The sequence below is a fragment of the Sciurus carolinensis genome, chromosome 3 (genome assembly GCF_902686445.1).
Source record: "Sciurus carolinensis chromosome 3, mSciCar1.2, whole genome shotgun sequence".
NCBI classification, from domain to species: Eukaryota; Metazoa; Chordata; class Mammalia; order Rodentia; family Sciuridae; genus Sciurus; species Sciurus carolinensis.
In genome coordinates, this window is record NC_062215.1 from 124,903,565 (window position 1) to 124,916,352 (window position 12,788).

Consider the following 12,788-nt stretch of genomic DNA (forward strand, 5'->3'; position numbering starts at 1 on the left):
AGACAAAAATCTTCATAGGTTTGTTGCCAAAGAACAAATAAATAATACAAAGAGAGCAGTTGGCATATTGCCAGGCTGAATGGGAATGCAAATGTTAATTATTAATGCAACGTGAATGGTATGGAGAAATGATGTTTATGGTATGGATGTCTGATGTTCAGGAACAGGAACTGTTTGGATATAGGAAATAGGGATGAGTGTACCTACTCTAGTTTCTGGCTTGGATAGCGGTGCTAAAAGATGAGAAACACAAAAGGCTTGAAGAAGAGTGTTCATTTTTTAACCTATTGATTATTAGAGGCATTGCTGGTAGATGGGTGAATGCATACTATGAAGTGAAGGCAACAGACCACATTAGAGATCTGACAGACAGGAATTAAATCCATGGCACCGATGAAAGCTCCTACAGAAAGAATATGCAGTGAAGAAATGATAAAAGGTAGAACCTAGGGAACAACAAGGAGACACTGAGAGTAAAAGACCAGAGAAGTAAAATGGCAGTAAGATATGTCAAAATCCAAAGGCAAAAAAGCGTTTCAAAGAAGAGGGAGTGCTCTACAATATATCTGCCAAGCAGGAAAATTAGTTAAGAACTGAGAGATTTCACTGGATTTAGCAACGAAGTTATTCATTTCACATAATAAATGTGTCAAGAGTTATGCCAGGCTCTGAAGATATAGATATGAGTAAGAAAAGATCCTTGCATACACTGACCTTATGATGTGAAGATAAAAGAGTAAAGGAGCATCAAATAAAATAGAAATTGTGATATGGACAGTGAGTAGAGACAGAATGACATGTCAGTAAAAGGCAGAGAGAGTTTTCAGATAGGGAGTTTAGGAGGCTGGCTGAGGAGTGAAAATTAGGTTGAGATTTAAAGGGAAGATCTGAGCATGTCCAGAAAATTCAAAGGAGGAGGCAATGTGGCTACAGTACAAGGATGGGGCTTGGAAGGAGAGAAAAGCCAGACCACGTTTGTGGAAAGTACAGAGGACATGGTAAGAAGAGTTTAGACAACGACCTGTTGGACATTTGTAAATAAGGAGGTTAAGATCATTCTGGCTGACAGTACTTAATGGCTTGGTTTTCCTCACTTATATACTAGTCTTCATAATCAGAAGTGGGATATTACACTAATCTTTCAAACATTGTTTATTGCAATATCAAAATAATCTTTTCTATTTTAAAAGATACACAATCATAAGCTCATTATATGCTGCATTTATTTTTCTAATGCCCCTTTTAACTTTCTTCCATATTTCTTTCAAAGATATTTCTCATAATATCTGCTTGGTTCATCATTAAACTACATTTCTCTGCAGTACTTATTTGCAAGCAATATACATCAGAATTTGAATATTTTATAACTGCAAGGTGCTAATAAAATGCAAATGGGCCAGTAACATACCAAAAAACTGGTGAAATTCGTTTTTTAAGAGTATATTGTATAGTTTTGGTTTCCTATTTCTTTAATTTATATTTATACATACACACAATGAAGAAAAGTTAATGCAGAAACTGACTTCATTCTGAGCTGTTAAAGTATATTATTTTCTAATCTCCTTATCTGCCAGAGGAAGAATTTATGGCCCCTCCTTTCATATTTTACAAGGTTATCAATAATAATGAATGCTACCATTTATTTAATACCTATTAATTAACTGGGCAAGGTGGTGCTTATCTGTAATCTCAGTTACTCAGTAGGCCAAGGCAGGAGGATTGCAAACTCAAGGCCAGCCTTGGCAACAGAGTGAGACCCTATCTCAAAATAAAAAATAAATGGGGATGGAGATGTAGCTCAGTGATAGAGTACCTGGGTTCATTCAATCCCTGTTAGTTATCAGGCAGTGAGCTAAGCATGTAATATAAATTATTTTGAAAAATAGATATTATTCTTCCCATTTTAAAGGTGAGAAAACCGTTGCAGAGAGTTTAGGTGACTTGCCCAAGATTACAAAGCCGGAATTTAAGTCCAATTCCATGTGCCTGAAAACTGTGGCCATTATACTAAGATGCCTTGGATAATTAACAGATTAGATTCATTAGAAATACCTGTCAGATATGCAATATTAAATCATAAAAATGAATTTTAAATGATACAAAAAGTTTTATTCAATTTTGATAAACCGTATACACCCAAAACATTAGCCATACACATATCTTCTTATATTCCTCCCTTTGGCATAATAATTTGATTTTCAATTTTTTTTTATATACTGGAGAAGAGAGGTTGAAAGGAAGCTGTAACAGATAATCAGTGTATTTAAGGCCCAAGTATTTTCATTCTGGGTCAAAATTTGTTCTCACTTGATGCTTAGTACACATATTTCATTGAATGAACTATCAGCAATTAGTTAATTGCTCTTCTCACAAAACATTCTTGTCTCTCAAAGTTAAAATCTACGAATGACCTAATGTGTCCTGAATCAGAAAAACCTAACCTCTGATTAGAAACTCTAAATGTCATTATTTCTCTGAACCTGAAAGGCAACAAGTCTGAACAAATGCTTAATAATTATTTGTTCTAAGCAGAATATAGACATCATACTGTGAGCTCTTCCAAATAAGATTTTTCAGATAGCCAAGTCATCCACCAAGATACTATTTGAAGTCCAGATACTTAACAAAAAGAAACTGCTGCCAGATCATCTTTATTTTCCTTAACAAAATACACACAAGAGCACAAAATTCACTTATATATCATCATTATTTTACAAGTATAAATAATACTAAGAATTCAAGTACAGTCAAGTGCAGACATTATTTCCTATATGTTAATATGTAAACATAAACTAATTATATACATCATGTGCCTTTGGCCCAGCTGCAAAATAAAAGACATTAAAAGAAACACTGCACTTGACTGTTCAATTGCATTCTTATCTGAGAATTCGTACCAATGCCTATGTAGTTACAGTTATAACTTTCATATCACTTAATGTAAACAACCCAAGTAGACATTTCCTCCCCACTGGCAAATATCTCAAGTTAAAATTATTTCTGTTGTTAATGATAAAGTACTCAAAATCTTGTGTTTCATTCCTTAAAACAAACACTATTAGAGAACTTATTCCTAATCAAAGTTCTTCCTATGTCAAAATAGATATTATTTATAGGTTATACATATAGAAAACAAGAATGCTATATTTTTTTACTTTTAGAATAGACAAAAAAAATATCTAAAAGCTGTCTAAAGAGTGTGGACCTTTATATATTCAGAAGGATCTTATTTAACTGATATCAGTTGCTTTTAATTTTAATATCCAGTATTAAACTCTGACACACTGAAATTGCTAGGCAATCTGAATTCAAATTATATCAAGCATATAGTTAAAGGGGCAAAACAATTTTAAGAAGTACCACCAAAAAAGCAATAACTGACATCAATAAGACTACAAACATCCAGTTGAAGGCACGTGGAAGCATTTACTACTTTGTTATCAAAGATTCTTCACTTAGTTCAAGATTAGAAATAGAATCAGCTCTGGTAACTGTTGATTTGGCTTCATTTATTGAGGTTTCTTCATTCTCAGTCTCTTCTTTCTCCTCTGGTTCTTCTGAGCCAGATGCATTTTCAATCACTTGGTCTGTCTGCTCTATAGCTGATATTTTGTCATCTGTTTGCTCTGTATTATTATCTAGAACATCTTGTTCTCCTAAAGGTTCTGAAAAGATAAAGATTCAAGATTTCAGAATACCCAAATGTTAAAACTTCTAAGTAATTAAAAGGTGTACACACACACACACACACACACACACACACACACACGGAAAACAGAATGGTCTAATGTTACCCTTAAAATCTTTTAAAAGAGGTACTTAACTCTCTATAGGATACAATTTGAATTAATATAACTAAAGGAAAATAAAATTTGAATAAGTCCATAATCATATTTCACATATTTTTATACAAAATAAACTCCTAAAGATACATTTTTAAGTTAAATGTCTAAAATTCAAAGTTCCAACAAAATTACGTGGTGTAAGACAACAGTCCAGCAAGCATATGTATAAATTCCCAGGTTATGAGTTATGTTTCCTGAAGACACTGTTTCCCCTGTACCCAAGAAACTCTGTAAGCAATGTATAAATGTGTACTTTTGTGTATGTGCATACATGCATGTATGTGTTCAGGCAATGTTTTTCTCCAAAGTCATGCCAAGTCTCCCCATCTCTCTCAGCAAAGTCTTTAGTATTGAAACTTCTGGGCTATAATACACTATCTCTCTAGCATGCTAGGGAGAGAAAATAAGGTGGTTATTTGTTTTGTTTTGTTTCTTCAATCTTGTCTCCATAGCATGAACTGTCTTGGTCTCTACCTGAAAATGTACTCCTTTTAAACTCTCTTTTTTAGTGTTATTAATTTAAATCTCTTAATAATAATAATTTTATTAATTAAATTGTCTGTAACTCTTTAAAGTTTAAAAAACAGGCTGGAGGAAAGGAATAACAGGAGCAGACAAGCTTTGGGCTACCCAATATCTAAGACAAAGATAAAAATCTAGCTTCGAGGTGTTCTTTTTTGTTTTGAAATAAACAGTAATTAATATTCTTGCTAAGAGAAATACAATTAAACCATATAAACTAAGCAAAAAAAGTAGTTTTTCTACTTTACTGAAGATTCCTTATGATGAACTATAATTATTACCAATTCAAAAAATCTGGTGGGAAGGCCAGTCTACTTGGTAAAAAGTCCTAGTTAAATTCCTTGAATGGTATGAACCAAAGTTTGCAAAATAAATAAATAAAATAGTTCTGCAAATAAATTATGTTATATGTACTCACATTAATCTGGAAGTCTTAAAAATTCATGGTTTTACCATAACAGTTCCAATAAAGACCAATTATTCCTTTCTCACATGCTCTATGCTAGGACTTTAAAAAATATTTTAAAAAGTATTATTTTCTTAAACACATGGACACTGGATTCTGGTTTACAGAATTAATTATAACCAACTTCTTCCTTTTTATATATGGAATAAAAGGTCTACATTCCAGAGTCATTGACATACAACTTAATGAGGTCTTAATGTAAAATAATTTCATATAATTTTAGATTATGTAGAGGGAAATGAGAGGGAAGGGGGGTATGAAAAATGGTGGAATGAGACAGACATCATTACCCTATGTACATGTATGATTACATGAATGTATGAATCTACATCATGTACAACCATAGAAACTAAATTATGTACCCCATTTGTGTACAATGAATCAAAATGCAGACTGTAAAAAATAAAAATAAATAATTAAAAAATAATAATTTCATATCATCACAAAAAGTGGTGGGGAATGTTCATAAATCATACTCGTGACAAATATCATAAAAATCCTACTTGTATTTTAATATGAAACTTAAAATAGTATCACTGCACCATTGGGAATCTTAACAAAACTCCAATGTAGAAAAGCAGTAAGTCATTCAAATTTTGTTTTTTGAATGCTCCAAGGCAGAAAAGAAACACGCAGAAACAGCAAATGAAACTCTATGGACACGTACAAATTATTTTTGCTACAAAGACAAGCAAGTTCTTCTGTAGAAAACTCCAGGAATTGCCAACCATGTTCCACCCTCACAGAAATTATCCAGGGTAGAATTTTAAGAGTCATGGTTTTCCTCAACTCTCTGACTGTAGAGCAATACCCATTTGGCAAGAACTTTCCAGTATGTTTAGTAAGCCTTCTGAAATAAACTAATAAAGTCACTCAAAATGAAAAAAGGAAAAGACAGAATCTAGGATGTAGTTCATCAATAAACATGTTTAAGTAAACATATGACCCACAAAATCATATGCTGACAAACTGTGTCAATACTGTACTGAAATGGGAATGGTATCAAAGTTCAAGGTTTATTATATTAGAGTGTTGATATTACTATTTTCAGAGACATTCTCTACTAGTCAGTCAATTTAAAAATTCTGGGTTCATAAAAAAAGCAGTTAATACAAAAAGGGGAACTGTGATACTGAAAAATTTAAATGTCTGTAACACATGAAATCTAAGAAATACAATGAGCTGGCACAATTAGAAAACATGACAAAGTTTCCAGGCAATATTGTATTTCAGAGAACATACAGAACACTAAAAATTTAGTGAAATAATGGGAGGGGTTTGAGAATGATCAAAGAGCCCATTAATGGCTACTTTTCTTCCCTGGGATTATATTATAGTTTGGAACTGAAATGTCCCCCAAAAGCTCATGTGTTGAAATCATGGTCCCCAAGGAAGCAAGGTTCATAGTTGGGTTTTGAGGAAGTGATCAGATCATGAAGACTGACCGCTGAATAAACTACTGGGAGGTGGAATCTAGCTGGAGGAAATAGGTCACTGGGTGCTTGTCTTGAAGGATTTATCTTCTCCCAGTCCCTCTATCTCTCTGCTTCACAGCTGCCATGAGCTGAGAAGCTTTCCTCTGCTGTGCCCCTCCACCATGATATTCTGCCTCACCTCAGAAATAGAACTGGCTAACCATAAACTCAACCCTCTGAAATAGTGAGCCAAAATAAATCTCACCTCTTCTAAGTTGTTTTGTACAGTGTTTTGGTCAAAGCGACAAAGAGCTGACAATACAGGTTGATTTGCAGGAAAACAGTCTTAAGATAATAATGTTACAAAAAACTGGTATGTGACAAGCCTTATAATGCAGACTTCAGTTATTCTAAACGAGATAGGTATTTGATGTTTAGAAGTCAATTCCATTTTGTAAGAACTCATACAAACAATATCTAAATGAACTAGGTATATAATATATTGACAAAGAATTTCATATCAATTTAATAATTAACCTCAGAGCTTAACAGTAAGATTATTTTATGTGCCAAACTACTTATTTCTATAGGAGGGCATCATTCACCTAGTCTAATACAAAGAGTAATTTTTTTTATGAAGTTGTAGTTTAAAATAGCTTAGTAGTATAAATACATTACACAAGATGTTATATTTGGCAGCAAAATACTAAAATATTAAATAAACAGGCCTACATTTCCTTGTGTGACCAGTTTAAGACTAAGAGCTGGTAACAATTACCTTAATGACCTAATTCTATCTATAAGAAATGTTTAAATAAACTTCAACATCTATAATGCCAAGCAATATTATACCACAATATGATCCACAGAATTTCTCTCTACTCTTGTCCTTCGCCCCCACCCCAATATTCCTGAAAGAGAAGTTTTTTCCTACCAAATGGTTACAACTAGCAACCAGTTCTTTGGACAAAGCCTCAACCTCAGCTAGACAACTCAAATTTATAAAGTTAAATGTAAAATTTTATAACAAATACACACTGCTTTACCTATAAACCATGCAAAAACAGGTACAAACATCATAATGCCTTTAGGTTTTTATCCCCGTACTTAAAATAATAATTTTGTAAGAAAATTAAATAATACTCATTTATTTTTGCCTAACACATTAAAATTACATATAAATTTAATAATTAAACCTCAGAGCTTTATAGTAAGATAATTTTCTTATATAAATAAATCTTATATATATCTTAGATATAAATATTTATTTTTGCCTTGACATATTTTTGAAATATTAGTACCACTATATGTGTAGAATATAATCTTACCCAAAGAACATTATTAAATTAAAATTGACAATTATCTTTGAACAAGACAGCTTTTATAAGACTTTCCTGCCTTCAGGAAAACCATCGACTTATATTGAAGGAAGAAAGGCATGAATTTCAAACCCAGTTCAATCCAATGACTCAGTGAATATAATTTAATTAAATCATAACCACTTATGAGAAAACAGCTAGTATTCAAGTTAAAAGTTTTATTATTAAGCTGTGATCTCAATCTAAAACTATTAGGTGAAGGTGTTTTAGGGGAAAAAAGGAGTCAGAAGGCTCAAAGATCTCTATATCTTAAACAAACGAACAAGAATATATTATAGGCAAGTTACATGTTAGAAAACTGAACATAATTAAATATAAACAAAGACATAAGCTTTTAGGATCTGATAAATACACAGAATTCAATAAAATTTTCATTATCAAATAGTTCTATTTCCTATAGCATCATAACAAAACTAGGAACAGAATTTTCCCTCATTCCACATAACCTAATGATAATAGTATTTGCATAAAAGAAAGAAAACAGAAATCAGATTATTAAGATGAATTTCATTTTGTATAAATTTTACTATTTTTAATAGTATTGATTAGATGCCATGAGTTTTATTATTAGTGAGTTAATCCAATTGAATAAAAGCTATTTTCCACTAAAGTAATTACATGAAGACTTCTCAAATAATTACATGAGACCTACACAAACACAACGGAGCAATGAAAACCCAATATTAAAAAACTGTAAACATGTTAGTCAAAAAAATAAAAATAAAAATCACTGTAATAGCATACTAACAATATAGAAAAACAGAGTACTCTAATGATTACCACATCTAACAAAAAGAATGCTACATATCAAGTATTTTAGAAAGCACATTTTTTTATCAAAGGCAAAACTTTATAATAAACCACATTAATGATACTTAGCAGAAATTTAACTATTACTTTACTACCATTTAATCATAAAAAAACTGAGGAATCTAAAAGCAGTTCATTTTTGGCATACCATATCTAGTATGCTCTCAGATAAAAAGATAATCCATATCCCTAATTTCTTGTGCTCTTTTTATCTGTTACCAAAACATCTGGATACACAGTTCTAGAAAGAAAAAAAAAAAAATCTAGTAATTTAAATGAGCAATTAATGCAAGAAATTTCTTCTAGGTCTCTTTGATGAAAGTTTTCCAAAATTCCATATGTTGTTCTAAAGAGTGGTCCAGAGATTGTAAAAGCTTTGTGACTTATCCTAAATGCAAAATCTTCTAATATCAAAATCCAGACAAAACTTAATTTCAAACTCTTATGTCACACACTGGGAGAAAAAAAAAAGTTCTTCTATTAATTCTAGATCATTCATACAAATGGTTATTGATATTTGTTGAAAGAGGAATTCAAACAGAAGAAAGTTACCTTTTGAGTGAGTCCATCTGTAAATCTGATAATCTAACCTCTCCAGTTCCTGCTGCTAACAAGAAGCTATTTCAATATTTTACAATTGTAGAAATTAAAGCGGGAAAGTTTTTTTCATTCCTCAATTTTATACATCATTGAAGAATTTAGAAATAAAAAATCTAAGCTTCCAACTAACATTGGCTGTTGCTATAGAGCAAATAATTGAGATGACATGGCCTTATTTTAAAAGTTCAATTTAATTATAAGGGTACACCACTGGCATTCAAAACAAATGCGGCTTCACTTGTTCACCAGAAATACTTCCAGTCCATTACTTAAGAAATTCAGCTTGGAACTTGTAATTGTATCATAGTGTGGCAATAAGACTCTTGGAGAAAAGTTTCAGTCTTCCGAAAGCCAAAGAAGAAAAAGATGCTTGTGGCCACTTTGATGAATCCAAAGAGAAGTATTACTACTCAGACCCTGCCTCAAGTTTGATCTTCAACTATTAACATTACCTTATTGGGGTTGAATTTGAGACATTTAGACTTCATTCCGGAGATTTCAGACAGAAAATGAGACATCTGGGGTATTGTTCCTCCTAGATTAGATGAGAAGGAAAGGTATAGCTGGATGTTGTTTGCTAACTCTCTTGACCTTAGCAGAGAAGATAAAGCATGGGACCCATTACCAAGATTTTTATTTCGCAGGCTGGTTTTTCTTATCTTCCTTTTCTTAATCCCAACTACTGGCTTTTGAATATTCACTTTAGCTTTCATAAGCAAGGTTACTCTTGGAAAAGACTTCATTTTTTCCTCTAGGCATCTTCAGTATGAAATCCTTTAATTTTCAGTTCCAAGAAATTGCAATGGCAAGGCTGATGATTTGTTTGTAACAGCATGCAGCTCAGAGCATGACTTTTTAGCAAAAAAAAAAAAAAAAGAAAGAAAGAAATTGACAGTGACAGTGTGTTTGGAGCTGATGTTGTAGACTTGGAGAAGATGAATGCATTGATTCAATGTTGGAAGTATACAAGTCTCTGTCATAACTATCTGTATTGAAATTTGTTTAGATATTTGTTAGTAAGCCAAAAGCCAAGCCTAATTCAACACATATATTTTAGGTTCATTCTTTGAAGTCTAAAAATATCCTTGAATCTTATACAAAACTTCTAATTATCTAAAAATTCACTGCTTCATATAATATTCTAAGTTACAGCAATTTTTGCAATACTTAATGCTTTAATGAAGAAGATATCAAATACATGTAAATTGTAATTCCTAAAAATTAAAAGGATGAATACTGACTGCTAAATAAATTGTGTGAACTGAACTAATATACATTTTTTTCTACAGTTTGCATTGTACCATAGTATCATGGTCTGTGTCATAATTTCAGCATTTTCACAACTTTTAGCTGACAAAGGACTCCTAACAAAGTATTGATAGCAAAAAACAGTTGGCAGGAGCTGGGATTATAGCTCAGTGGTAGAGCGCTTGCCTCGCACATGGGAGGTATTGGGTTCGATCCTCAGCACCACATAAAAATTAAGTAAAGGTATTGTGTCCGTATACAACTAAAAAAAAATTTTTTTTAAATGTTGGCAAATTAACTGTCAGATCTTCTATCTCATCTTTACAATTTTTCACAAAACTTCAAGAATTCCTAAAGCAGAACTGCAAGATGGATTCTAAAATACAAGTTCTGATAAAGTCTGTTTCTATAAAATAAGGTTGAATTTATATCAAAGACTGTAAATCTCATGGACCTCTATAAACTGTTTCAATGGAACACAGTTCTGTTGACATAGTCATTCAAAAAAATACAAATGCAACTTTTCAATTCCAAAGTTTCCTGTTTTCCAGTAATCTACCAATTCAAGTGATAGATACCTATCTACTTTATCTAATCACAAATTTTCTAATTATTTTGTAATTACAAACAATTGTTTCATAATTCTACTAATCTAATTTACTCAGATAAAATTTTCAGTGATTCCATAAACACATTAGTAGTCAAATCAGTTTTTAGAGAAATAATATTTATCTAATTAGATAAAAAACATTTATCTAATTGGTGCTACATGCTGCATATTACAATATGACCTCAATTTTAAAACTGAAACACATCATACCATTTACATAGGAGGCCATTAGAGCAATAATTGACATATGCATGCTGCAAAATCTGGTAAATTAATCCATTGTTATCTATAAGCAATATGCTTTTAATATTGTTAAATAGCATACGTTAGTAAGAGACAAAAAAATTTAATTCACATATTCATACCTTCACTGAGTTGGTTCTCTGATGAAAGCATACTTCCTGATGGCAAGGGACCAAGTGAAGTTGAACTTTCCACTCCCTGACGCTTCTCAAAACTAAACTCTGGAAGTCTTGGAGCCTGGGGTCTAGTTTTTCTTGCAGGATTCAGGAAAAAACAGTAGGCACATCGAAAAGCTACAAAAATTTTTTTTTAAAATTAAGGAAAATCACAAACCAAAGAAAGTTCAAAGACTAATCAGATAATTAAAAAGATTACTTTTGCAAATAGTCAAAAACTCTATCAAAAGCTATTTATACCATGTGAAATTCATGTTATTATTATTTTTTTTATGGGTACTAAGGATTGAACACCCAAGAGTGCTCTACCACTAAGCCACATCCCCAACCCTTCTTATTTTTGAGACAGGGTCTTGGCAGAGTTGCTAGGGGTCTTACTAAGTTGCTGAGGTTGGCTCTAAACTTGTGATCCTTCTGTCTCAGCCATCTGAGCTGCTGAGATTACAGGCTTGTACCACCACGTCCAGCAAATTCATGCTATTTTAATAATATCATGGTAAGTTTTCTAACCAAAGTTAATTTTAAAGCATACTTCCTATTATTATTAGAATGAGAATGTTAATCTCAAAGCAGAAAAGGCATAACAAATTAAGTAGCAGGTTAACTAACAGCAAAACTATACAACTAATGATTTAAATATATTACTGAATTTGTATTTCTAGTCAAGAGAATCATTAGATATTTTAAAATCTAGAACCCTGCTTATTTGCCCCCCAAAATATGATATGTCATATTTCAGAAGAATAATTTATCACAAGTATTTGATAAATTTATCTGCACATAAGTGTCACCTGGGAGTTTGAAAGAAAATACTGATGCTTAGACCTGACTCCGGATCAATTAAATCAGATTCTTTGCATGTGGGTTCTAGGTATCATAATTTTTTAAAAACCTTGGGTGATTCTGAAACACAGTTTGCAAACAACTGGCCTAGTCACTATACATTATATGAAGAATAAACCTCAGTTGCCTTTCCTGCTTTGCTCCTGGCTATTAAATAAGGACAATATGCCCAACCAATGTATACAAAGACAAAATGTAAAATAAAATGGCACTGCATAAGAAGTGGCATAGAATAAAATATTTATGTCTCACTGCCCTATAATTCTTACCAATGTATTCAAATTCTTCCTTCAAAGCCATGCCATTATGAGAAAAACACTGCTGACATATAAGGGCATACCTACACCAAAAAGAAAAATGAACATATCAGTCATAAAAGCAGACAAAGTTCATGGGAGAGGCTATTTTAGCCACTATGGTTAATTTATATTAAAACAGCTAAACGTGCTATAATAGATTAGATACTACTTAGAAAATCGTAAACAATACTCCTTAAAAGCCAAAGTTAACCTAAGCCAAAATCTCAACCATTTTAAAAGGTAATTCAAATATCAAATTAAAAATAAACTGAAGATATCCTTACTAAATCAGCAGAAACATAACTGATAACAGAACACTTAAATTTCAACGT

At 31.9% G+C, this 12,788-nt stretch overlaps 1 protein-coding gene across 4 annotated transcripts in view; it reads right to left on the minus strand.

The window, feature by feature from the left end:
• Positions 1-1,146: 1,146 nt before the first annotated feature.
• Positions 1,147-12,788, minus strand: part of Lnpk (lunapark, ER junction formation factor) — a 76,508-nt gene continuing 64,866 nt past the window's right edge. Inside the window, exons 11-15 of one of the 4 annotated variants that reach the window (XR_007107894.1) lie at positions 12,427-12,497; positions 11,261-11,431; positions 9,663-9,888; positions 9,490-9,572; positions 3,615-3,665 (exon numbers count right to left, since the gene is read on the minus strand). Coding sequence is in view for 3 of the 4 variants with exons in the window: in XM_047547021.1 (XP_047402977.1) it covers positions 3,430-3,665; positions 11,261-11,431; positions 12,427-12,497 (478 nt within the window). In the remaining variant the exon portion in view is untranslated. Of the gene's footprint in view, positions 3,666-9,489; positions 9,573-9,615; positions 9,889-11,260; positions 11,432-12,426; positions 12,498-12,788 lie in introns of those variants that run through there. The other 3 variants (XM_047547022.1, XM_047547021.1, XM_047547024.1) reach the window with 3 other exon arrangements.